The sequence below is a fragment of the Bos javanicus genome, chromosome 27, assembly GCF_032452875.1.
Source record: "Bos javanicus breed banteng chromosome 27, ARS-OSU_banteng_1.0, whole genome shotgun sequence".
NCBI classification, from domain to species: Eukaryota; Metazoa; Chordata; class Mammalia; order Artiodactyla; family Bovidae; genus Bos; species Bos javanicus.
Window position 1 is genome coordinate 38,538,907 of NC_083894.1, and position 19,237 is coordinate 38,558,143.

Genomic DNA, 19,237 nt, shown 5'->3' on the forward strand with positions numbered 1-19,237 from the left:
TCTTCATTTTTCTCAGTGACTGCCATTGTAATAAGAAAAGGTTGTTAATTGGATCCTATATAGTAAATATATACTGTTGTTTTTACTGCTTCGTATACTGGGGTTCTGCATAAGATGCTGCTTAAATTTCATGCAGCTGGGATCCCGGAAATCTTTCTTTATACATCAATTTTCCTCTTCAATTTTTACTTCACTCTCATTCCCCAGAGATGTTCTGAAAGCATCTTTTCCCCCCACAGAAATCCCACAGTGCAGGGGAAGTTTCCAGCTGAAAAAAATATTTGCTAACTTTAAATAGATCATGTCTTTTTTCCTTGGGGCTCCGTCTCAGAGATTGCACTGCAGCGATCCTGTTAGTTCAGTCACAAGGCAATTTGTTGTTGTGCCCAGTATAAATATTTTACTTGCTATTTCATGAGCGATATTTGGAAAGGGATACATATCCTTATTTTAACCTGTTTTTGCATATGCAGCAACCGAGTTGCATGTGTGGGAAAGAAGCTGGGTTAAATTGGATTGCCTCTGTGTATGCCAGAACCTCTGTGGGTTCTCGTGTGTAAGCCCAGTGGAGGGGACCCCCCGGCAGCGTGTTGAGCAGCTTGTGTTGCAGAGGGTGGGGGAGGAGCCAGTGAAAGGGTCACCTGAGGATGAATGAGCGCCTGATATGTGTGGGAATTGATTCACACACACGGGAATGTGCTGTTCAGAAGGAGTCACGTGTCCCTTCTCTTCTCTTTGTAGGTGATCATGGAGGAAGCACTTTACTCCCCCCGAATGTCACGAATGAGTTTCCGGAGTATGGGACCATGGAGGCAAGTGGAGAAGGCCTGAGAGCCTCTCTGGAGTTTGATGCCGAGTCTCTGCTGCGCTGCCCGGGGGGCCCGCAGGGGGCCCAGCCCCTTGCTGGCCGTCACTCTGGGCCTGTCACTGTCACCGGAGGACCAAAAGATGTCAGAGGGCTCCCATCTCAAAGTCACTTCAAGGAACCAAGTTTACAACCCATTGACTCTCTGATTTCAGCTCTGAAGGCCACAGAAGCCAGAATAGCTTCAGGAACGTCGCAGGCTACAAAGGTACTGGATGGGGCTGCGGTTTCTACTTTTCCAGCTCAGCAGAGGGGGCAGGAGCCAGACACCGCCAGTCATAAAGCACGGAAAGCCCACGCACTGTTCCCTGCTGGCTGCGAAAAGTCGCCCGATATACCTCTTTCAGCCAAAGTTCCGACTGAGGAACATTTTTATTTGAGCATCCAGGAGGATCTGACTGCACTATTAACTGGAGAGATTCAAGCAGAGCCATCCCTAAGAGCTAGTAATGGAAGAAAGGGGGCTGTCCACGTGCAAGAGCCAGCTGGTCCAGCATCCTTGGTGGGCAGCCCTGCGACCCCCAGCTCGGCGGGCGGTGCTGGTTTGTTGAGAGAGAGGAGGTCTGACCAGAGAGAGCACCCCGGGCAATGTGCTCCAGGACGCCTGGGCCAGGGCAAGCATGTGGCGTTTCAAGGGGTGGACACACTGTGGACCGGAGGGGAGGAGAGAGAGAGCCGGCGCCCCGCGGATGCTCAGACGCCACCGGGAAGGACAGCCCCTCCCGAAAGCAGAGAGTTTTCCAAAGTGCACAGCCACCTCATCTCATCTGCCACTCTGCGTGACCCAGCTCCTCCTGAGAGACCGTGTCCCCCCGAGCCTCTGCTTGAGACGGTAGAGGATGAAGTCTTCCTAAGGGAGGACAAGGAGCACCTGGAGAGGAGAGCTGAACCAGAGAGGGCCGGGGAAAGGTGAGTTCCCAGGGCCCCGCTGGCTGTGATGTCTGCTGTGTGCCCTCCACAGTGAGGTTCACAGCATCCTCTGCAGAATGGAAGGGAAGTGATGTGTGCTGCGGTGCTTCTAAGGTCTCAAGATGTGTAAAGCGGTTGCTGTAAAGTTGTCCATATGGGGAGACCGTGAACCTTAAACTGGGCGCACCCATTTCTGATTTTTTTTTTTGTATTTGACAGGTTTCAAGTTCTCCAGCATCACCATAACTAAACACCCCACAATTATCTTTCATAAGGAAAGTTAATTGTGGAAAGGTCTGGGCTCTTCTGGCACATCCAGTAGCTGTCACAGCCTAGCTCAGGCACTTCTGGGTACAGCCCGATTGTCTGCAAACAGCCCCTGTACATGTAGGAGCGCAGAGCCTTCGGTGTGGGCTGCCTCAGTTTTCTAGTTGTAGAGAGGCCATGAGGAGGTCAGAGTTCAGTTATTCATGGCACGGACGTGGGACTCCCTTCTCATAAGCAGCTCGTTTGGATTATGGCCCTGATGACTAAACCTGGCATCATATGGTATTTCCCAGGCTTTCTCTACATTTCTGGCGTCCATACCAGCTGAGAGCCTGGAGAGATGGAAGCTGTGCCTGTCCGCCTTCTCTTCCTTTGCTCGTGGCCTGGCCGTAGAGTGCTCCTTTCCGCAAAGTCATTTCAAACGTGTGCCGTCTCGTCTCCCGTCATATGAACTTCGGTAGTTCACGTGGGAGAGCGCGTGTCAAGCCTGAAGGGCCTTGCTTATTTGTTGTAAGGAGATGCCTTTTCCTCGCAGTTGACTAACAGATCCACTGTCAGGGCTCCTCTCCCTGCCCTCCCCACCTCCCTACACAGAAAGCCTCCAGACTTCCCTCGGAAGGCGCCCTGCTATGTGGCACGTGGCTCCGCAGTTACCCTCCCACTGGGGTCTGTGCGTCTGCGGTTTATTCATTCATTCCTCCTGTCCTTCCACAAATGGTTTTCGGTTGTCTGCTGTGTCCTTGATATGGCTAGAGATGCTGGGCATGAAAGGAATGTTCAAAATGGACATGGCCCTGGGGATTCCCTGGTGGTCCTGTGATTGGCCTCTGTGCCTCCTCTGCAGGGGGCATGCGTTCCTTCTCTGGTTGGAAACTCAGATCCCACTAGCTCTGTGGTGTGGTCAGGAAAAAAACAAACAAACACGGAAAGTAGACATGACCTCTGGTCCCTGACCTCATGAAATTTACTGCTAAAGGTAGACACGTTAATAATGATAGGGCCTTCTATTGTGTTGGGTTCTATAAAGGAGAAGAAGGGACACATTGAATGCAGGAGAGAGGCTGATTCAGTTGATGGCTTGGGGAAGGCCTGTCTGCGTAAGTGGTAATTCGGCTGAGACTTCAGGATTCAGTAGAAGTTTGCGGGGCAGAGAATGGGGAGAATACTCTAGGCAGAGGGAGCCACACGGGCTGGCAAAGGAGGGCTGTTGTCGCTAAGGGAGTGTGCTTCCTGGAACCCGCGATGCGGAGGCCTCCGGGCTCCTTTTGAGGTGTAGCGGTGTGGCTGGACCCTCGCAGCTGGGGGCGGGTGGGGGGCGGGTGAGCAGGGGTGGGGTGAGGGCTTCATCCCTGAGCGGTTGGGGCGGGGTGAGTGAGCAGGGGTGGGGTGAGGGCTTCATCCCTGAGCGGTCAGGGGGTGAGTGAGCAGGGGTGGGGTGAGGGCTTCATCCCTGAGCTTTCCGCCTCACTGCTAATGCCCTGGGGAGCCATGAGGACTTGGGACCCAGAATACTATTTGGTTTGGGGTGGACCAGTAATTTGGCTTCCCTGGCAGCTCAGGCAGTAAAGAATCTGCCTGTAAGGCAGGAGACTCAGGTTCGATCCGTGGGTCTGGAAGATCCTCTGGATAAGGGAATGGCTACCCACTCGAGTATACTTGCCTGAAAAACTCTACGGACAGAGGAGCCTGGCAGGCTACAGTCCACAGGGTCACAAAGAGTCGGACACGCCTGAGCAACTAACTTTCACTTTTCCAGTAACTTAAAAACAGCAGAGACAACTGTACTGTTGAATGTGAATCCTGGTAATACCTAGGAAGGTGGGTTACTTACCAGGTAGTTTTATTCCTGTTCTCTATTTTATTTCTACTTATAGATATCTGAGGCTTGGCTAGTCCTTGGCACATCCAGATTCAGCTCTATTATCTATTGTCTTCTTTCTCATACTGAGCTTTAACGTTTTATTTAGTTGTCTTAATGTTCATTTTTAATATTTGAAAAACAGGCTGCATATTAATTAATGTCCCAAGGATATTAACTTGTATGTTTTTCCTAGGTTTTCACTGTTTTGTTTATTAGCCTAGTAGTAAACATGTTTGTGGGCTTTTTTTTTTTTTTTTCCTTCAAGGTCATTCACTGGCTGTTTCTCAACCTAACTCTCTCTGCAGTGTTGTCTTATTGTCACCAGGGGGCAGCCCATGAGTTCTTGAGGGCTATTGGTCTTATTTAATCAGAAAATATTAACAGGACTTACGAAAGCTTAGTGTATTTTTGGGGCCTTCCTGGTGGCTTAGATGATAAAAAAACTGCCTGCAATGCAGGAGACCTGGGTTCTATCCCTGGGTTGGGAAGATCCCCTGGAGAAGGGCATGACAACCCACTCCAGTATTCTTACCTGGAGAATCCCCATGGACAGAGGAGCCTGGTGGGCTGCAGTCCATGGGGTCGAAAAGAGACGGACATAACTGAGTGACAGAGCATAAGTGTATTTTTAGTCAGCCAAATTTACACAATATATTTATCATCTTCTGTTAAAATTAGGACTGATAGTAGCTGTTAATTTGAATTTGAGGAGTTCAGGGGGCTAAATGAGAATTTAATGTTTTATTCAAATGTTTGTTGGACTTGGTGTATTCACATACTAGGAGCTAGCTTGAAAGTATATTAAATTGTATAGAGGATAGCCCAGCATATGTGTGCTAAGAGTTTTTTCAACCTGAACATGTTTCTATGATGTCTTCCTTCCCAAATGTATTGATATTTTGTTGTTGTTGTTCACTCACTAAGTTGTGTCTGACTATTTGAGAGCTCGTGGATTGCAGCATGCCAGGCTTCTCTGTCCTTCACTATCTCCCGGAGCTTGTTCAAACTCATGTCCATTGAGTCAGTGGTGCCATCCAACCATCTCATCCTCTGTTGCCTCCTTCTCCTTCTATCTTCACTCTTTCCCAGCGTTAGAGTCTTATCTAACGAGTCAGCTCTTTGCATCAGATGGCCAACCTATTGGAGCTTCAGCATCAGTCCTTCCAATGAATATTCAGGACTGATTTCCTTTAGGATTGACTGGTTAGATCTCCTTGCAGTCCAAGGGACTCTCAAGAGTCTTCTCCAACACCACAGTTCAAAAGCATCAATTCTGCGGCATTCAGCTTTCTTTATAGTCCAGCTCTCACACCTGTACATGACTACTGGAAAAACCATAGCTTTGACCATACAGACGTTTATCGGCAAAGTGATGTCTCTGATTTTCAATACACTGTTTAGGTTGGTCATAGCTATTCTTCCAAGTAGTAAGCGTCTTTTAATTTAATGGCTGCAGTCACCATCCGCATTGATTTTGGAGCCCCAAAATAAAGTCTGTCACTGTTTCCATTGTCTCCCCGTCTATTTGCCATGAAGTGATTGGACTGGATGCCATGATCTTCGTTTTTTGAATGTTGAGCTTTTAGCCAGCTTTTTCACTCTCCTCTTTCACTTTCATCAAAAGTTTCTTCAGTTCCTCACTTTCTGCCATAAGGGTGGTGTCATCTGCATATCTGAGGTTATTGATATTTCTCCCGGCAATCTTGATTCCAGCTTGTGATTCGTCCAGCATTTCGCATGATGTACTCAACCTAAAGGTTAAAAATTGACATAAACCAACTGAATACAGGCGCTAGCTCCACAGAATGCTACCTTTTCATACGGTGGGAGGAGAGAGTAAAATGAAAAAGTTAACCTGATATGAAATTCTTCACTTCGATGTGCTATGCTACCTTTTCATACGGTGGGAGGAGAGAGTAAAATGAAAAAGTTAACCTAGTATGAAACTCTTCACTTCGATGTGCTATGCTACCTTTTCATACAGTGGGAGAGGAGAGAGTAAAATGAAAAAATTAACCTAGTATTGAAATTCTTCACTTCGATGTGCTTTCCAGGATTCTTGAGCAAGCGGAGCACTTGCGGGGCGGAGATGATGACATCCTTGGGTCCGGATACGCAGAGGACTCCACTGACGTGTACAGCTCCCAGTTCGAGACCATTTTAGACAACACCTCTTTATACTACAGTGCTGAGTCCTTGGAGACTTTGTATTCAGAGCCTGATAGCTACTTCAGCTTTGAAATGCCCCTGACTCCAATGATACAGCAGCGCATTAAGGAAGGCGGGCAGTTCCTCGAGAGGACGTCGGTGGGAGCACAGCAGGACGTCCTGAGCATCTCGGCAGATGGCGGGATAGTGATGGGCTCTTCCAGTGGGATCGCCAACGGGCTGAGTGGCTCCAGTAACTCCATCTACGCGAAAGGCACCCCAGAGATTGCTTTCTGGGGAAGGTACTGGTCCCGATCTCTTAATTTCATGCTGGTGGTTTTTGTAGCATTTTTTTTTCCCCTTTGGGAAATCTGAGTGTGGAACCTCTTTGGAAAGCATTGGGCCAGTTTCCGTGGATATAAGTGAATGACGTGAGTGAAAAGCAGTTTGCATTTTTGGCGCAGGTAGAGTACAGTTTAGTGGTTTGCCAAATTGGCAACCTATGGGCATTCTGTTTGGCAGTATGTCTTGTATTCCCACAGGTGAACTGGGTCCTGAGCAGATTCTGTGGGTGGTGAGTGGGTATTAGCGCCTAGGATGCAGCTTTGGTGGCCACAGCCCGGCCCGGTGCTGGAAGGGGCCTCAGGAGAGCTCTGCTTGCCTTCTGCCTCTGGCATGGCTTGACTGCTTGGGCGGGTTTTTGACTGGGCCGGAGGTTCCCTGATTGTCAGTTGAGGGTGTTGGTTTAGACAGTGACTACGGTCTCTTTTGGCCCTTGGCTCTGTGAGGTCCCGTTCTGCTGGGATGTCCTCCTGGGACAGTGTGAGAGGATCCAATGATAAGGAGGCTTGATAGGTTTGATCCCTTGGTCAACGCCATATTTATTTTCTCTCTTTACTATATGTTTTAAGTCTGCTTGGAACACAAAATGAGAAGTTATGTAGGATTTATGTGTTATGCTATCCTTTAGTGATTCCCTGTCTTTTTATGGATTATCCAGCATTTCATCTCTTCTTGTTCATCACTCTGGGGTCATTGACCTGTCCTTCAGCATCTCTATAAGTGGGCAGAGAATGCTAAACTTCCTAATGATTTTATGAATTTAGTTTTACTATTTTTTTTCCTGATTGGGGTGGTGAGGGGGAGGGTAAATGGGGATAAACTATTTGAAAGTTGTATGAAAAAATGTCAGGTTTCTACTGAGCCTGTTTTGATGATCAGTCTGCCCTGTGTTAAGCATTTCCTATTAGCGATTTGTAGGTTTATAGTTCACTGGATGACATGCTCAAGACTGGCACATGGTAACACCGCAGCTATGCATCGCCATGTGAAATAGACCATGGGTGTTCGTTGTCCTCTTGGGTCACACAGTCTCAGAGGCAGAAGACTGTGGTCTGAATTTCTTGGATAAGCCGCTTATTCTCTCTGAAACCGCTTTTGTTTATTTGCATAGCAGGGTCAATGATATGTAGTATGCTGTGTGGCCATGGGATTTAAAGAGTTAATATAGATTAAAACGCTAGCACAGTGCCTGGTACAGAGTAGGACCCGGAGCACATGCGTGAACTAGAACTGGCTGATGAAGCCGCGTTTAGACTTCCTGGATCTATAAGAGGGGGTGTCCGTGAGGGAAGGGTGCATCTCTGAGGGGGATGTTTGTAGAAGGGGCCTGAGAGAGGGGTGTCTCTGAGGGGACCTCCCTGAGAGGGGAGGTCCTTGGGTGGACGGTGCCACTTTAGTCCTTTAGTTTCTCCATTGTCTCTGGTAACTATAAGTTGTGATAAAATGCAGATAATTTCACTGAAATTCCAATCCAGCTTTCTGGAGTGAGTTGAAGGTATTGATATTACAGATCTGAAATAGGTTGGAGCTGAAGTATTTTGGGCTGAGAGGCTTTGCTACAGAAACCACAGGGAGGGTAAACTCTGCAAGGAGATCCAGCCAGTCCATCCTAAAGGAAATCAGTCCTGAATGTTCATTGGAAGGACTGATGTTGAAAATACTTTGGCCACCTGATGTGGAGAACTGACTCCTTGGAAAAGACCCTGATGCTGGGAAAGATTGAAGGCGGGAGGAGAAGGGGACAACAGAGGATGAGATGATTGGATGATATCACCGACTCAATGGACATGCATTTGAGTAAACTCCAGGAGGTGGTGATGGACAGGATGGTGTGCTGCAGTCCATGAGGTCGAAAAGAGTCGGACATGACTGAGTGACTGAACTGAACTGAAACTCAGCAAGGGATTCCCTAGTAGTTCAGCTGGTAAAGAATCCACATGCAGTACAGGAGACCCTGGTTTGATTCCTGGGTTGGGATAGTCCCCTGGAGAAGGGTTAGGCTACCCATTCCAGTAGTCTTGGGCTTCCCTGGTGGCTCATATGGTGAAGAATTCACCTGCAATGCGGGAGACCTGGGTTCCATCCCTGGTTTGGGAAGATCCCCTGGAGGAGGGCATGGCAACCCACTCCAGTATTCTTGCCTGGAGAATCCTGATGGACAGAGGAGCCTGGAGAGCTACAGTCCATGGGGTCGCAAAGAGTCGGACATGACTGAGCGACTAAACACAGCACAGCACAAACGCAGCAAGGCAGTGGTTTGCAGAGACCTGGAGTAAGCAGCAGCCATCACTGCCGCCAGCATGAGTGCCAGTCATTAGTACAGCAGAGCTGGGTGGTTAAGAGAGAGTATTGGGGTAGGTTATATCATTTTAGCACCCCAGATTTAGCAGTACTGTCCTTTAGGCCAACTTGAAGTTTCAGCCGCATCACCTGCATTGTCAGACTGTGAAATCTTGCCCAGCGATGAGATCCAATTCCAGTACTGAATGAGAAGCACGTTAGAGATGAGCTCTCGCACCATCTCGACTTCCTTGAGCACAGCTAGCAATGTGGACAGACCAGCTTGGCAGGAGGCCTTTTGGTGTGTGTGTGTGTGTGTGTGTGGTTAAGGGTAGAAAGTATGATGGACTCAATGATTCTGAGAGATTTTAGAGAAAATCTGGAATAACTTGCCTATGTTTCTCTACCTTCTCTGCCTTCTTGGTGCTTTGGAGAAATTGTAGCACCAGAGGTTGAAGAGTTATAACATTTTCCAGCTTGAAGGGGACTTAGCTAGCCCTGTTTTACAGTGAAGAATCTGAGTCTGAGTCAGGTGGGGTAGCATTAGCTGGTGACAGATCTTGTACCAGAATTCAAGTCGCCTGACTCCCAGTCCAGGTGCACTCACTGTTCTAGGCTGCCTGGTTTCATATGTGTATTCTTTCTAATTTCCCTAATTTCTCTCATGCCATATGTTTATGGAGCCAGAAGTCTGAGTTGATAATTACAGATGTGGTGGTGGTTGTTGGTGTATGTGTTCAATTTCAGAAAAAAATTTTGCAAATCGTTGATAAATGTGTCTCCATAGATTTTTAAGGTAATTAATGATCAGGCTTTTAAAAATTTCTTCTGCACAAACCATCCCTCCGCAGAGGTAAGGCGTAGACAGAGGCATTGAGCCTGTTAAGGAAATCTGGACTAGGACGCTGACAACACAGCCGTCACCCCAATTGGCTTTCCTTAGTCAGGGGAGTCAGGGCTTCAAGGAGAAAAACACTCAAAATTTATTCAGAAATGTGATAAAACAACACAGCAAAAGTGGTACATGAAACAAGTGTGTGTGCCCAACTTTCCATCTCTACTCACTGGCCTCTCCTGTTTCCTTGGGAGCGGACTGAGGGATCTGACTCTGTTGGATAAAGTGAACTCTGAAGAAGGCAGAAAGGAGAGGGCCTGATAAGACTAAGCTACACTGCTAACACTGCTTTGATTCCAGCTGGACTTGAACCAAAAGAACTAAGCCCGTTCCTGCTGAGGTATTGATGTTGATACATAAAGTGTTAGAGAATATTGCAGGCTGACTTTAGGTAGTCTCTGAACACCATCTTGTGTGTGTGCATTGTATGTATGCCGTAGGTTTTATTTCTTTAGTAAAGAAAAGGTTCTTAATTCTCATAATAAGCTAAGAGAAAGGGGCATTAGTGTTCTGATTTTCCACATAAGGAAACTAAGGCTCAGAGCAGTTGAGTAGATTGCCCAGTCACAGGAATGGTCAGTGCCACGCCCAGGATTTCCACCCAGGCAGTCAGGCTCCAGAGACCATTTATTTCGGTCTCAAAACAACAGTATTTTTGCTTGACCTTGCTTAGATTTATTTTTAAATACTTTTCTGTATCAGCGTCTGCTTTTACTGTCAGCCAAGATGATTTCACGGTGGTTTCTGACAGTGGTTTCTCCTTCTGAACAGTGGATGACACTGCTCTCTGTTGTTTCGCTCCCTGTAGGAGGCAGCCTGGCTGGGGAGGGTGGCCAGGACGCGCGGCACTGCAGCCCAGCTCCATGCCCTATCTGGATTGCCGCCCGGGCCTGGGTATAGCCAGGCTTTGTGGCCAGAGGGGGACTGAGCTCCACTCACATCAACGAAGAAAGTACTTCAAAGCAGTAACCCTCTAGAATCAGGTTGGGAAGGACATAAAGAGTGTGTGTGCTGACTCTTTGTCTTGTAAAGGATTATGCACCTTTGTGTTATCAGGTGGATCTGAAAAGGCCCCTTAAGATCCTGGAATCGCTCTGGCAGGAATAGTTAAATCCTCTCAGGTGCTTGAACACTGATGTTGGCCTGAGAGCTGCATGCCCATCAGGAAGGAGCTCACCCCGTGAACGGAACGTGACATTTTGGAAAAGGAGCAAAGCGTAGCATCCCTCCCTTTGTGGTCCAGCTGTGGAGCACCCGGGCTGATGGGGTCAGCGGTGCTGTGTGGAATCCAGTCACATGGCTCCCAAATTAGAAGGGACAAATAGAGACTTTCAGTTATATGTGTCCGATGGGTTCCTTTATGTCTGGGTGCTTCTTCGCCGGCCCATCCCCTGAGGACTGTGGCTCCCGTCGGTGAGTCCTGATCTGAGGCCTGCAGGGCACACGTGCGGCTGCTGTGAGCATGAACGGGGCTGAGTGTTGTTTATTTCTGTTGAGCTTCGGTTCAGACAGAGAGGAAAAGAGGGACAGCAAATACAGCCATATGGCAGGAGCTTCTCTTTTGGTTCTCTGAAATACACAACAAAGCTGCGTTTTAAAATTACTTTTTCGGTGTAACAGGTACGTTCGATGTCTGGCATCCCAGTTGTTCTTTCAGATGGCGCTCAGAGTCCCAGGAGCCCAGCAGAGGGGTGGATGACATCTGTGTGCAGCTGTTATGCCTGGGGAGTGCTCAGTCAGTCCGTCCACTCCAGCTGGAGCTGTGGTTTTTCTGCCGGCCTCTTTTCCCCCCTTTATCAAATGAGATGCTGACATTGGAAGTGCTTTTTTCTTCCTCAGTTTTCCTTTTTCTTTAGTGTCTTTCTGTCTAGGAAAAGGTCGCATGAAACAATGTTTAGAGAAATTTGTTGAAGTAAATTTCAAATATTTTTTGACATTCAAACGTAAAACCTGCAGGTATTTAACTACTTAATTAATACTTTTTTTGGCCGTGCCACGCTGCTTGTGGTGTCTTAGTTCCCCACGGGGACTGAGCCTGGGTCCCGGCAGTGGAGGGCTTTCCTGGTGGCTCAGTCGGTAAAGAAACTGCCTACAATGCAGGAGACCCAGGTTTGATCCCTGGGTTGGGAAGATCCCCTGGAGAAGGAAATGGCGACCCACTCCAGTATTCTAGCCTGGAGAATCCTATGGACGGAGGAGCCTGGCGGGCTACCGTCCATGGGGTTGCAAAGAGTCAGACACGACTGAGTGACTAACTGAACCTGCCAGAGAAAGTGCTGAGTCCTGGGACTTCCCTGAAGGTATTTTACTATAGTGTAAAATATTAAAGTCGCGTGGCGCTAGCTAAGCTGGTGACAGGGAAAGCTCTTGATCTGGTGAACTTGTGCTGGGGGATCAGGTGAGGCGTCCCTGCCTGCCGATTCATTATTCCTGCTCTAGTGATGTCTTCAGGCTTTCCTCTCATGTTTTAGAAGTTTTTCTGTAGAAAGTCAGTTTTCATTTTCTCTTTGAGCCTCCTGAAGTAGTTGTGATGGTGAGTTTTTTTTTTTTTTTTTTTTTTTAACTCCAAAGGAGTCCCTGCTTGGTGCTGAGGGTGGAGGCTCTCCAGGGTTTCAGAGCCAGTCATATCTGGGTTCAGATCCTATTTCAGATACTTACTAGGGGTGTGACTTTGAGTAAATTACAGAGCATCAGGGAACCTTTCCAACTATAAAATGGAACGAATAACACCTATTTAGAAGCAAATGACATTAAGTGAAAAATCAAGAATAGATAGGTAGGTGGATTCACAATGCCTGGCATATAGTAGGATATAAATGTAGAATAGTAATACTGTCAACAGTAATAACCTGGAGAAGAGCTGTCTGAAACACCTGTTAATGGGTGTCTTGAAGCTTCCCTTTCTCTCATAAAATTCAGTGTACATTGGTGGAGTGGTGTAACTGTGGGGATTTGGGACTGGAAGACAGGAGGTCAAGTCATCCTCTCTGCTGGCTTCGTGGTCCTGGGCAGGCTGTTTCACTTCGATGAACCTCCCATTTCTTATTGGTCAAATGGAAATAACCTTGTTGCTCAATTTACAGTTCTCTTGTAAGAATTTGTTAAGTTGTAGTTTGTGGATATTCATTTTAAACCTACCATGAGTTTTGCAGTAGTCTGAGTAGTAGTCTAAGGAATGTAAGAAAATAAATAAGCAAAAGCCTGAAAATTAAGAAAAAGACACAGGATTTGGTGAATGTTTGAATCTAGGGGTTTGGGCTTCGTCAAAGTGATGGTGAGATTTCCAGTGTGGATGAGATGGTTAGATGGCATCACCGACTTGATGGACATGAGTCTGAGCAAACTCGGGGAGTTGGTGATGGACAGGGAGGCCTGGCGTGCTGCAGTCCATGGGATGACAAAGAGTTGGACACGACTGAGCAACTGAACTGAACCCGTGTGGATGACTTACGAAGTCTGGAGACGGCAGGAGTCAGGGAGAGCAGCAGGGTTTGTAGGAGGGCTCCTGGCAGTGGGGTCTGTTTACACAGATTGTTTGAGGAGAGGGAGGACCTTCGTGTGTGAGGACTTGGAGTCCCACCTAGAGGGACACTCACCTGAGCTCAGGAGGGCGAGCGTGAGAAGGCTGGGCTGGAGAGGGGATCATAGGAGCCCCGGTGCTGCTCATGTGGCTTTCTGATGCCCCCTGGGCAGAGCGTATGCCCGCCTCTGGTCCCCAGCAGTCTGGTTGTCAGGGAGCTGGCGTGGTCGTCCTCTCGACAGGCCTCTCCCTGCTTGCTGGGGTCTCTTGTGTAGATCGGTGATGACTTAAGGAAATGGTCCTGGATTTGAAATGGGGTTTCCCAGAAGTGTTCTAAGTCTGTAGTTTAAACCGTATGACATACAAAGTAATGTCCCGGGCGTTGGTGTGAAGAGTGCCGGGGGTTGCTGGCTAAGTGGATGACCTTTCATCAAAGACTGTATTGAAAGACTTCAAATGATAAAGGACATTGGGGTTACATGTTATTACACAGAGAATCGTAACTTGAAATAAAAACTGATTGGCAGCTAGTTTAGCTGGTCAGGGTGATCCAGCAATCTATTCCTATATCAGTGCACTATTTCGCTTTTAAAGAAACTAACAGTTTCTCTCATCAGACCTCACTTAACACAAGATCTGCAACATTGGATGAGAAATTTTGGGCACTGATCCAATGGGGAAGAAAAAAGACAGAAACCTTTTCCAAATAAAGTTCTTGGAAAGCATTTTACATACAAGTATCCATTTCTCAGAGCCCCTCATGGATGTGTTTCCAGTGCTTTAATCTTGTTTTTCTTTTTCTCCCCTGGATCTTAGAAACTCTCTGTAAACTACAGTACAGAGTCTTTGCTAAACTGGCACAGACTCCTAGCAGAGCCCCCCTGTTCAGTACCTGAGTGGCCAGGTGAGGTGAGTGCCATCTTTCTCACGATGTTAGTGAGGATTCATGTAAACCGCATCTCCACCATCTAACACCTGAGCGTTAGAGAGACGCTTCGACTTCGTAATCCCCACACCTCAGCTGGTGCTGCATGTGTCTGTGCGTGAGCCTCCGTCCCAGGTACTTTCCTCCGAATCTAGAATTACGGAAGGGAGGAGCTTTTCAAGGTGCCGACTCCCCCACTCTTTACCTCTCCAGATTCTGATTCTGTTGGTTTAGGGTGGTGCCCAGGCAATGCTAGCTTAGACCAACACAAGATTATTGGTCTAAAATTTAAAAAAATAGAGGACAATTTTAAAAAAAGAGAGAGAAAGAAAAAAAAAAAGAGTCCCTGGTGATTTTGATGTTCAGCCTAAGTTGTCAGCCTCTCATCTTGGAGCTTGTTGGAAATGAGTACGCAGACCTCACCTCTGAGCTGCTCAATTGAAGTGTGTATTTTAACCAATTCCTGTAAGCACTTTACAGTTTGAGAAGCGTGGGAAATTATTAGCGGCGGAATGCAGACCCACGGAGAAAGCAATGGCACCCCACTCCAGTACTCTTGCCTGGAAAATCCCATGGATGGAGGAGCCTGGTAGGCCGCAGTCCATGGGGTCACGAAGAGTCAGACACGACTGAGTGACTTCACTTTCCCTTTTCACTTTCATGCATTGGAGAAGGAAATGGCAACCCACTCCAGTGTTCTTGCCTGGAGAATCCCAGGGATGGGGGAGCCTGGTGGGCTGCCATCTATGGGGTCGCACAGAGTCGGACACAACTAAAGCGATTTAGCAGCAGCAGCAGCAGCAGCAGCAGACCCAAGTGAGTCAGTTCCTGTTTGCAGGGGGCAGTCCCGCTGCAGGTCACTGCTGCTGGCAGGGAGAAGTCTCCTAACAGAGGTTCATAAAAGTGAGCGGTCCTGGCTGTGAACCTTGAAACGATTTCTTTCGTCACCTTTGATGTAGTGACCCCTGCTCTAGAAATACAGAGGTTGACCCATTTGCCTGAGGGGATCAGTGTGGTTTCCTGGTGAAGAGTGTGGGTTACGTCAGGCTGCTTTGACTCACATTTTATGAATTATCACTACTAAACCTCAGCTTACTCATTTGCGAAAAGGGGTAATAATTTACTACCCCTTAATGGCTACTCACACAACGCTGGCTATGATTATCAGAAATAACACTGCTTGAACTGTTGTCTTTAAAACTTCCTCAGAGTCACCTGCTGTGAGTGTGCCACGGTCAGATCAATGTAGGATGCTGTTTATCTGTAATAATAATTCTAAGAGCCTTAGATTACTTGAAGGTGAGGAGCTTTAATGATAGTTCATTGTCTGTATAATTACCCTATCTAGCAGCCCTGCCTCCATGCAAAGAAGGTAACATTTTCCAGTCAAGAGTAGTAATATGAAGTCTTTAGTGCAGAGAAATTAAGAGGTATTGAATAATTATTATCGTGAAACAAAATTATAAATGTTCCTCATTCACAGTCCATTCACTTAGCACCCATTTTTCGGCTCATCGTATAATATTGTACTTGTCAGCATGGGCCTGTCCCTCCTATCAGTCAGTGAAGCTGGCAGGTCTTTAGATTTGAGACTCAGAACCTCTGTTAACAGAGTCCAGCACATCCTGTGTGACCAGTTCTGTCAGATGAAGAGCTTACTTAGTTTTTCTATACTAGGTACTAGATGCTCCCAAAGAGGAGGCAGACAGCTTGACACGGAACGCTGCATGAGCCGGACAGCAGGGCTCCCAGTCTGGGCTCTGGAGGACCTGTGGATGTGTGGGCGTGGGCGTGGGCAGGGAGGCTTGCCGGATGGAGGCACAATAAGGAACAGCTGCTCGGGCCTGGGGACTTGGGAGGTGAGGGGCTCATTAATCTCTTTTCCTCCTGGTGTGTTAATTTTCTAGACTGAGCCTACTGAATACACTTGAAAGGCAGTCACGCAGTTGACTTTCACAACCTGTGCACGTCCGAGGCACATCCAGAAGGGTTAATAAGCGCCTCTGATCTCACCAGCCAGTTTGAGAAATAAAGCAGTGCAGTGCCTTCCTCCCTCTGTGGTCCCATCCCTCTCGTTGTCTTCTCCTAAAGAGGACCATGGCCTGTGGGTGTGTATCATGCCTTCATAGGTGTGAACCCATAAAAATACCATTTTCGTTCACATTTTCGAACTTTATATAAGTGCCACCTTATCTCCTTTTGTGACTCACTTATTTGTTCAATATTTGAGATTCTTTCTTACTGATTCATAAGGCCCTAGTATATTATTTGCTAAATAGTATTCATTGCATGAATATGCACTGTAACTAATTTTCCCATTTGCATAGTATGAACATTTTGGCTGTCTTGTATTTTTGTTGTTTAAATGGCGTGGCAGTGGACGTTCTAATTCGTGGCTTCTCGTGCACACGTGGGGCGTTTCTTTAGGTATATATTTAGGAATGAAATTGCTGGACAGTAAGTGGTAATCATTTTCTGGGTGAACCAAAGAATTCTTGAAAGGGCATATTGCATTTTCTTTGAGAGTATGTAATTTTATCTACTTCCATTTATAAAATAACTTTTAGTTATTTTACTTCCTTATCCTTATAACTCCCAAATCCCAACAAAAATATCAAGAGCTGAAACAAAAAACATGGGAAATGAAAGGCAGCAAAACCAGTCTCCTTTCTCTTCAGGAGCTGGGATGCGGACTCTGTCATCCACTAGTTAGGTCTGGTGCCTGTCCATTCCGTCCGTGGAGTCCTGTAGGTCCCAGTCTCTGATGCCTTGGTGGCAGTTGTTGCCTACATCTGACAGCCGCGAGTGTTACCTGTCCACTTCTGGCAGTCTGAAGCAGGGTTTGAACACAAGGACAAAAGAATATTTTCATTTCACGAGAGCAGAAAGGCAGAAATAAAACTGGAAAATAGGAAAATGCAAATCGCATAAAATTAAGCATGAATGTAATGAGTTTTATTAATACAGCTGAGTTTTACGTAGTAGAAGTGAATCAGATCTATTTATTGCCTATTTCAGTGATTTCTTGATAGCCAGAACGTGTGCTGTAGGAAGTGGTGGTCTTGCAAAATAGTACCTCAGAAACCTGTAGTGCTATTTAGGAAAAACAAGGCTGAGATGAGCACTTTTTTCTTCTTTTTTTTTTGCAAACGAGGTCGGACAGACTCTCACAGAAGCAGCGGCCCCCCTCCGAGTAAGCCAGCACGGCTGTCCTTTCTCCCCGCAGTCCGCGGGCCGTCTGGCTTCCGAAGAGTTAAGCTGGAGCTCTGTGAGGTCACGAGTGACTTCACTGGCTCCGGACTTTTGAAGCGGTCTTGGAGGGAGAGGGGAGGCAGGGCGAGGGGAAGTGACTCCCTCGGCTTCTTCACGTTCCCAGCGCAGCCCTGAGGGAGCAGTGTCCTCCCGGGAGCATGTCTCCACGGAGTCGGGGGGCTGCAGCCCGCACTCCCAGAGGAAGCAGCTGGAGGCGGGCGCTGGGGAGCCCTGGCCCGTGATGAGGGTCTGCTGAACAGACGGGCTGAGGATGCCCTTCGCGCCCCTGACAACATCGCGGAGGCTGTGTGCTGGTGGAGGAGGTAACTGGGATCCGCTTTATGTTCTTTGTCTGGTCCCAGGCAGTGCTGGCTTTCGTGCGGCTGTTCGGGTCAGTTCAGTCGCTGGGTCAGTGTGTGACTGTGGCTAATGGAAAACTCCCTGGATCTCCAACTGTTTTGCTTCAGGTGGAAAACATTGTAAGAAGTCTTAGAAACTTAGGAAAATGAGAATCCTTGGGTATTGTTTTGTAAACCAGGACGACTGAAGCGCCCAGGGTGTGTTCCTGCGGGACTCTGGCGCTTGGGCAGTGAGGGGCTCCCTTGATGGGCCCTGCTGCCCTTTGGGGCCACAGGCATTGCTCTGCGCCCCCGCCCCCAGGGCGATGCCAGCCACCTCCTGCTCCACTTCAGGTGCCCGGAGGTCAGCAGCTTGAGGTTTTGTCATCCAGACGGCCGCACCAGGCGGCCACACTTATTTCTGGGGTATCAGTGCTCTGAAGGGAAGTTGGCTGTGCTGTTAGTGTAGAAACACGATCTGAGAATTCGGCGTTGGTTTTGAAACTTCAAAGGCCAGTCAGTTATCTATAGAAGAAAGTGTAAAGGGAGTTTTTTTTCTGGAGCTGAGGGAACTCCAGCGCCACAGTTCTCTCTGGGAAGGTCTCTGTTCATGTTAGGGGCTTCCCTGGTAGCTCAGAAGGAAGAGCTGCCAGTCTTCCCTGAGACCTGGGTTCGATCCTTGGGTCAGGAAGATTCCCTGAAAGAGCACATGGCCACCCACTCCAGTGTTCTTGCCTGGAGAATCCATGGACGGAGGAGCCTTGGCGGGCTGCCGTCCATAGCGTCGCAGAGTCGGACGCGCCCGGGCAACTAAGCATTTGCCCCCGTGCAGGTTCAGGCCAGGGCACGTGCGGGACGCCGTAGGGTCAGACGGTGGACAAAGGCCGAAGTCAGTGTGTGGACGTAATTCCATTTTTGAGGTGCTTGAAGTTGAGCGTTCAAGGACACCCCCAAAGCCGGTGAGAAACCCCAGTGCTTGGATGGCTGGGGTAATCAGCTGAGTATGACAGGTGTGTTGGTGAGTGTATATGGCATAAGCTGGTATTTCTTGCTTTGAGTACAGGTAAGTTTTAAATTTTAAGTTCGTATTTCCAACATCATGTCATTTATCTTACATAGCCTATCAGCATAAAATTTTTGCCTCTTTCTAAGTGGATATTTGGGGCTTCCCTGGTAGCTCGGCTGCTAAAGAATCCACCTGCAATGCAGAAGACCCTGGTTCTTTTCCTGGGTTGGGAAGTTCCTGTGGAGAAGAGATGGGCTACCCACTCCAGTATTCTTGGGCTTCCCCAAGTGGACATATCTCCAAGGTTTCATAACTTTGATAATAAAGGAGAAAGAGAATGCTTGATAAAAAGGACGTGAAGCATATTTTGTGGAAAGCATCTGAGCTCAATGGCTATGAGCCTGGACTGAGGTTTAAGTTTTGCCTCCTTGTCTTACCGGCTGAGCTCTAGTGAACTGCGCAGACGCGTTTGAATCTCAGTCTCTTCCTGTGTGTGGTTGGGATGATGACAGTACTGACCGAGGTGCGTGGGTGGTGGTTGTGACTGTTAATGGAGGTGCAGTGTGTGGGAGCATTTAACAGCATTTCTCCCGCATTAATAAAAAGCTCAGCAAGTGTGAATAAAGCAT

The 19,237-nt window shown here is 47.7% G+C and overlaps 1 protein-coding gene across 10 annotated transcripts in view; it reads left to right on the forward strand.

Annotated features, from left to right (window-relative positions):
* The window catches only part of PSD3 (pleckstrin and Sec7 domain containing 3), a 492,806-nt gene that overhangs the window by 170,614 nt on the left and 302,955 nt on the right, over window positions 1–19,237 (forward strand). For 9 of the 10 annotated variants that reach the window (XM_061404653.1, XM_061404656.1, XM_061404657.1 and 6 more), the window contains 2 exons: window positions 742–1,774; window positions 5,957–6,352. In XM_061404653.1, the coding sequence (XP_061260637.1) occupies window positions 742–1,774; window positions 5,957–6,352 (1,429 nt within the window). Of the gene's footprint in view, window positions 1–741; window positions 1,775–5,956; window positions 6,353–17,399; window positions 17,588–19,237 lie in introns of those variants that run through there. The other variant, XM_061404662.1, reaches the window with a different exon arrangement.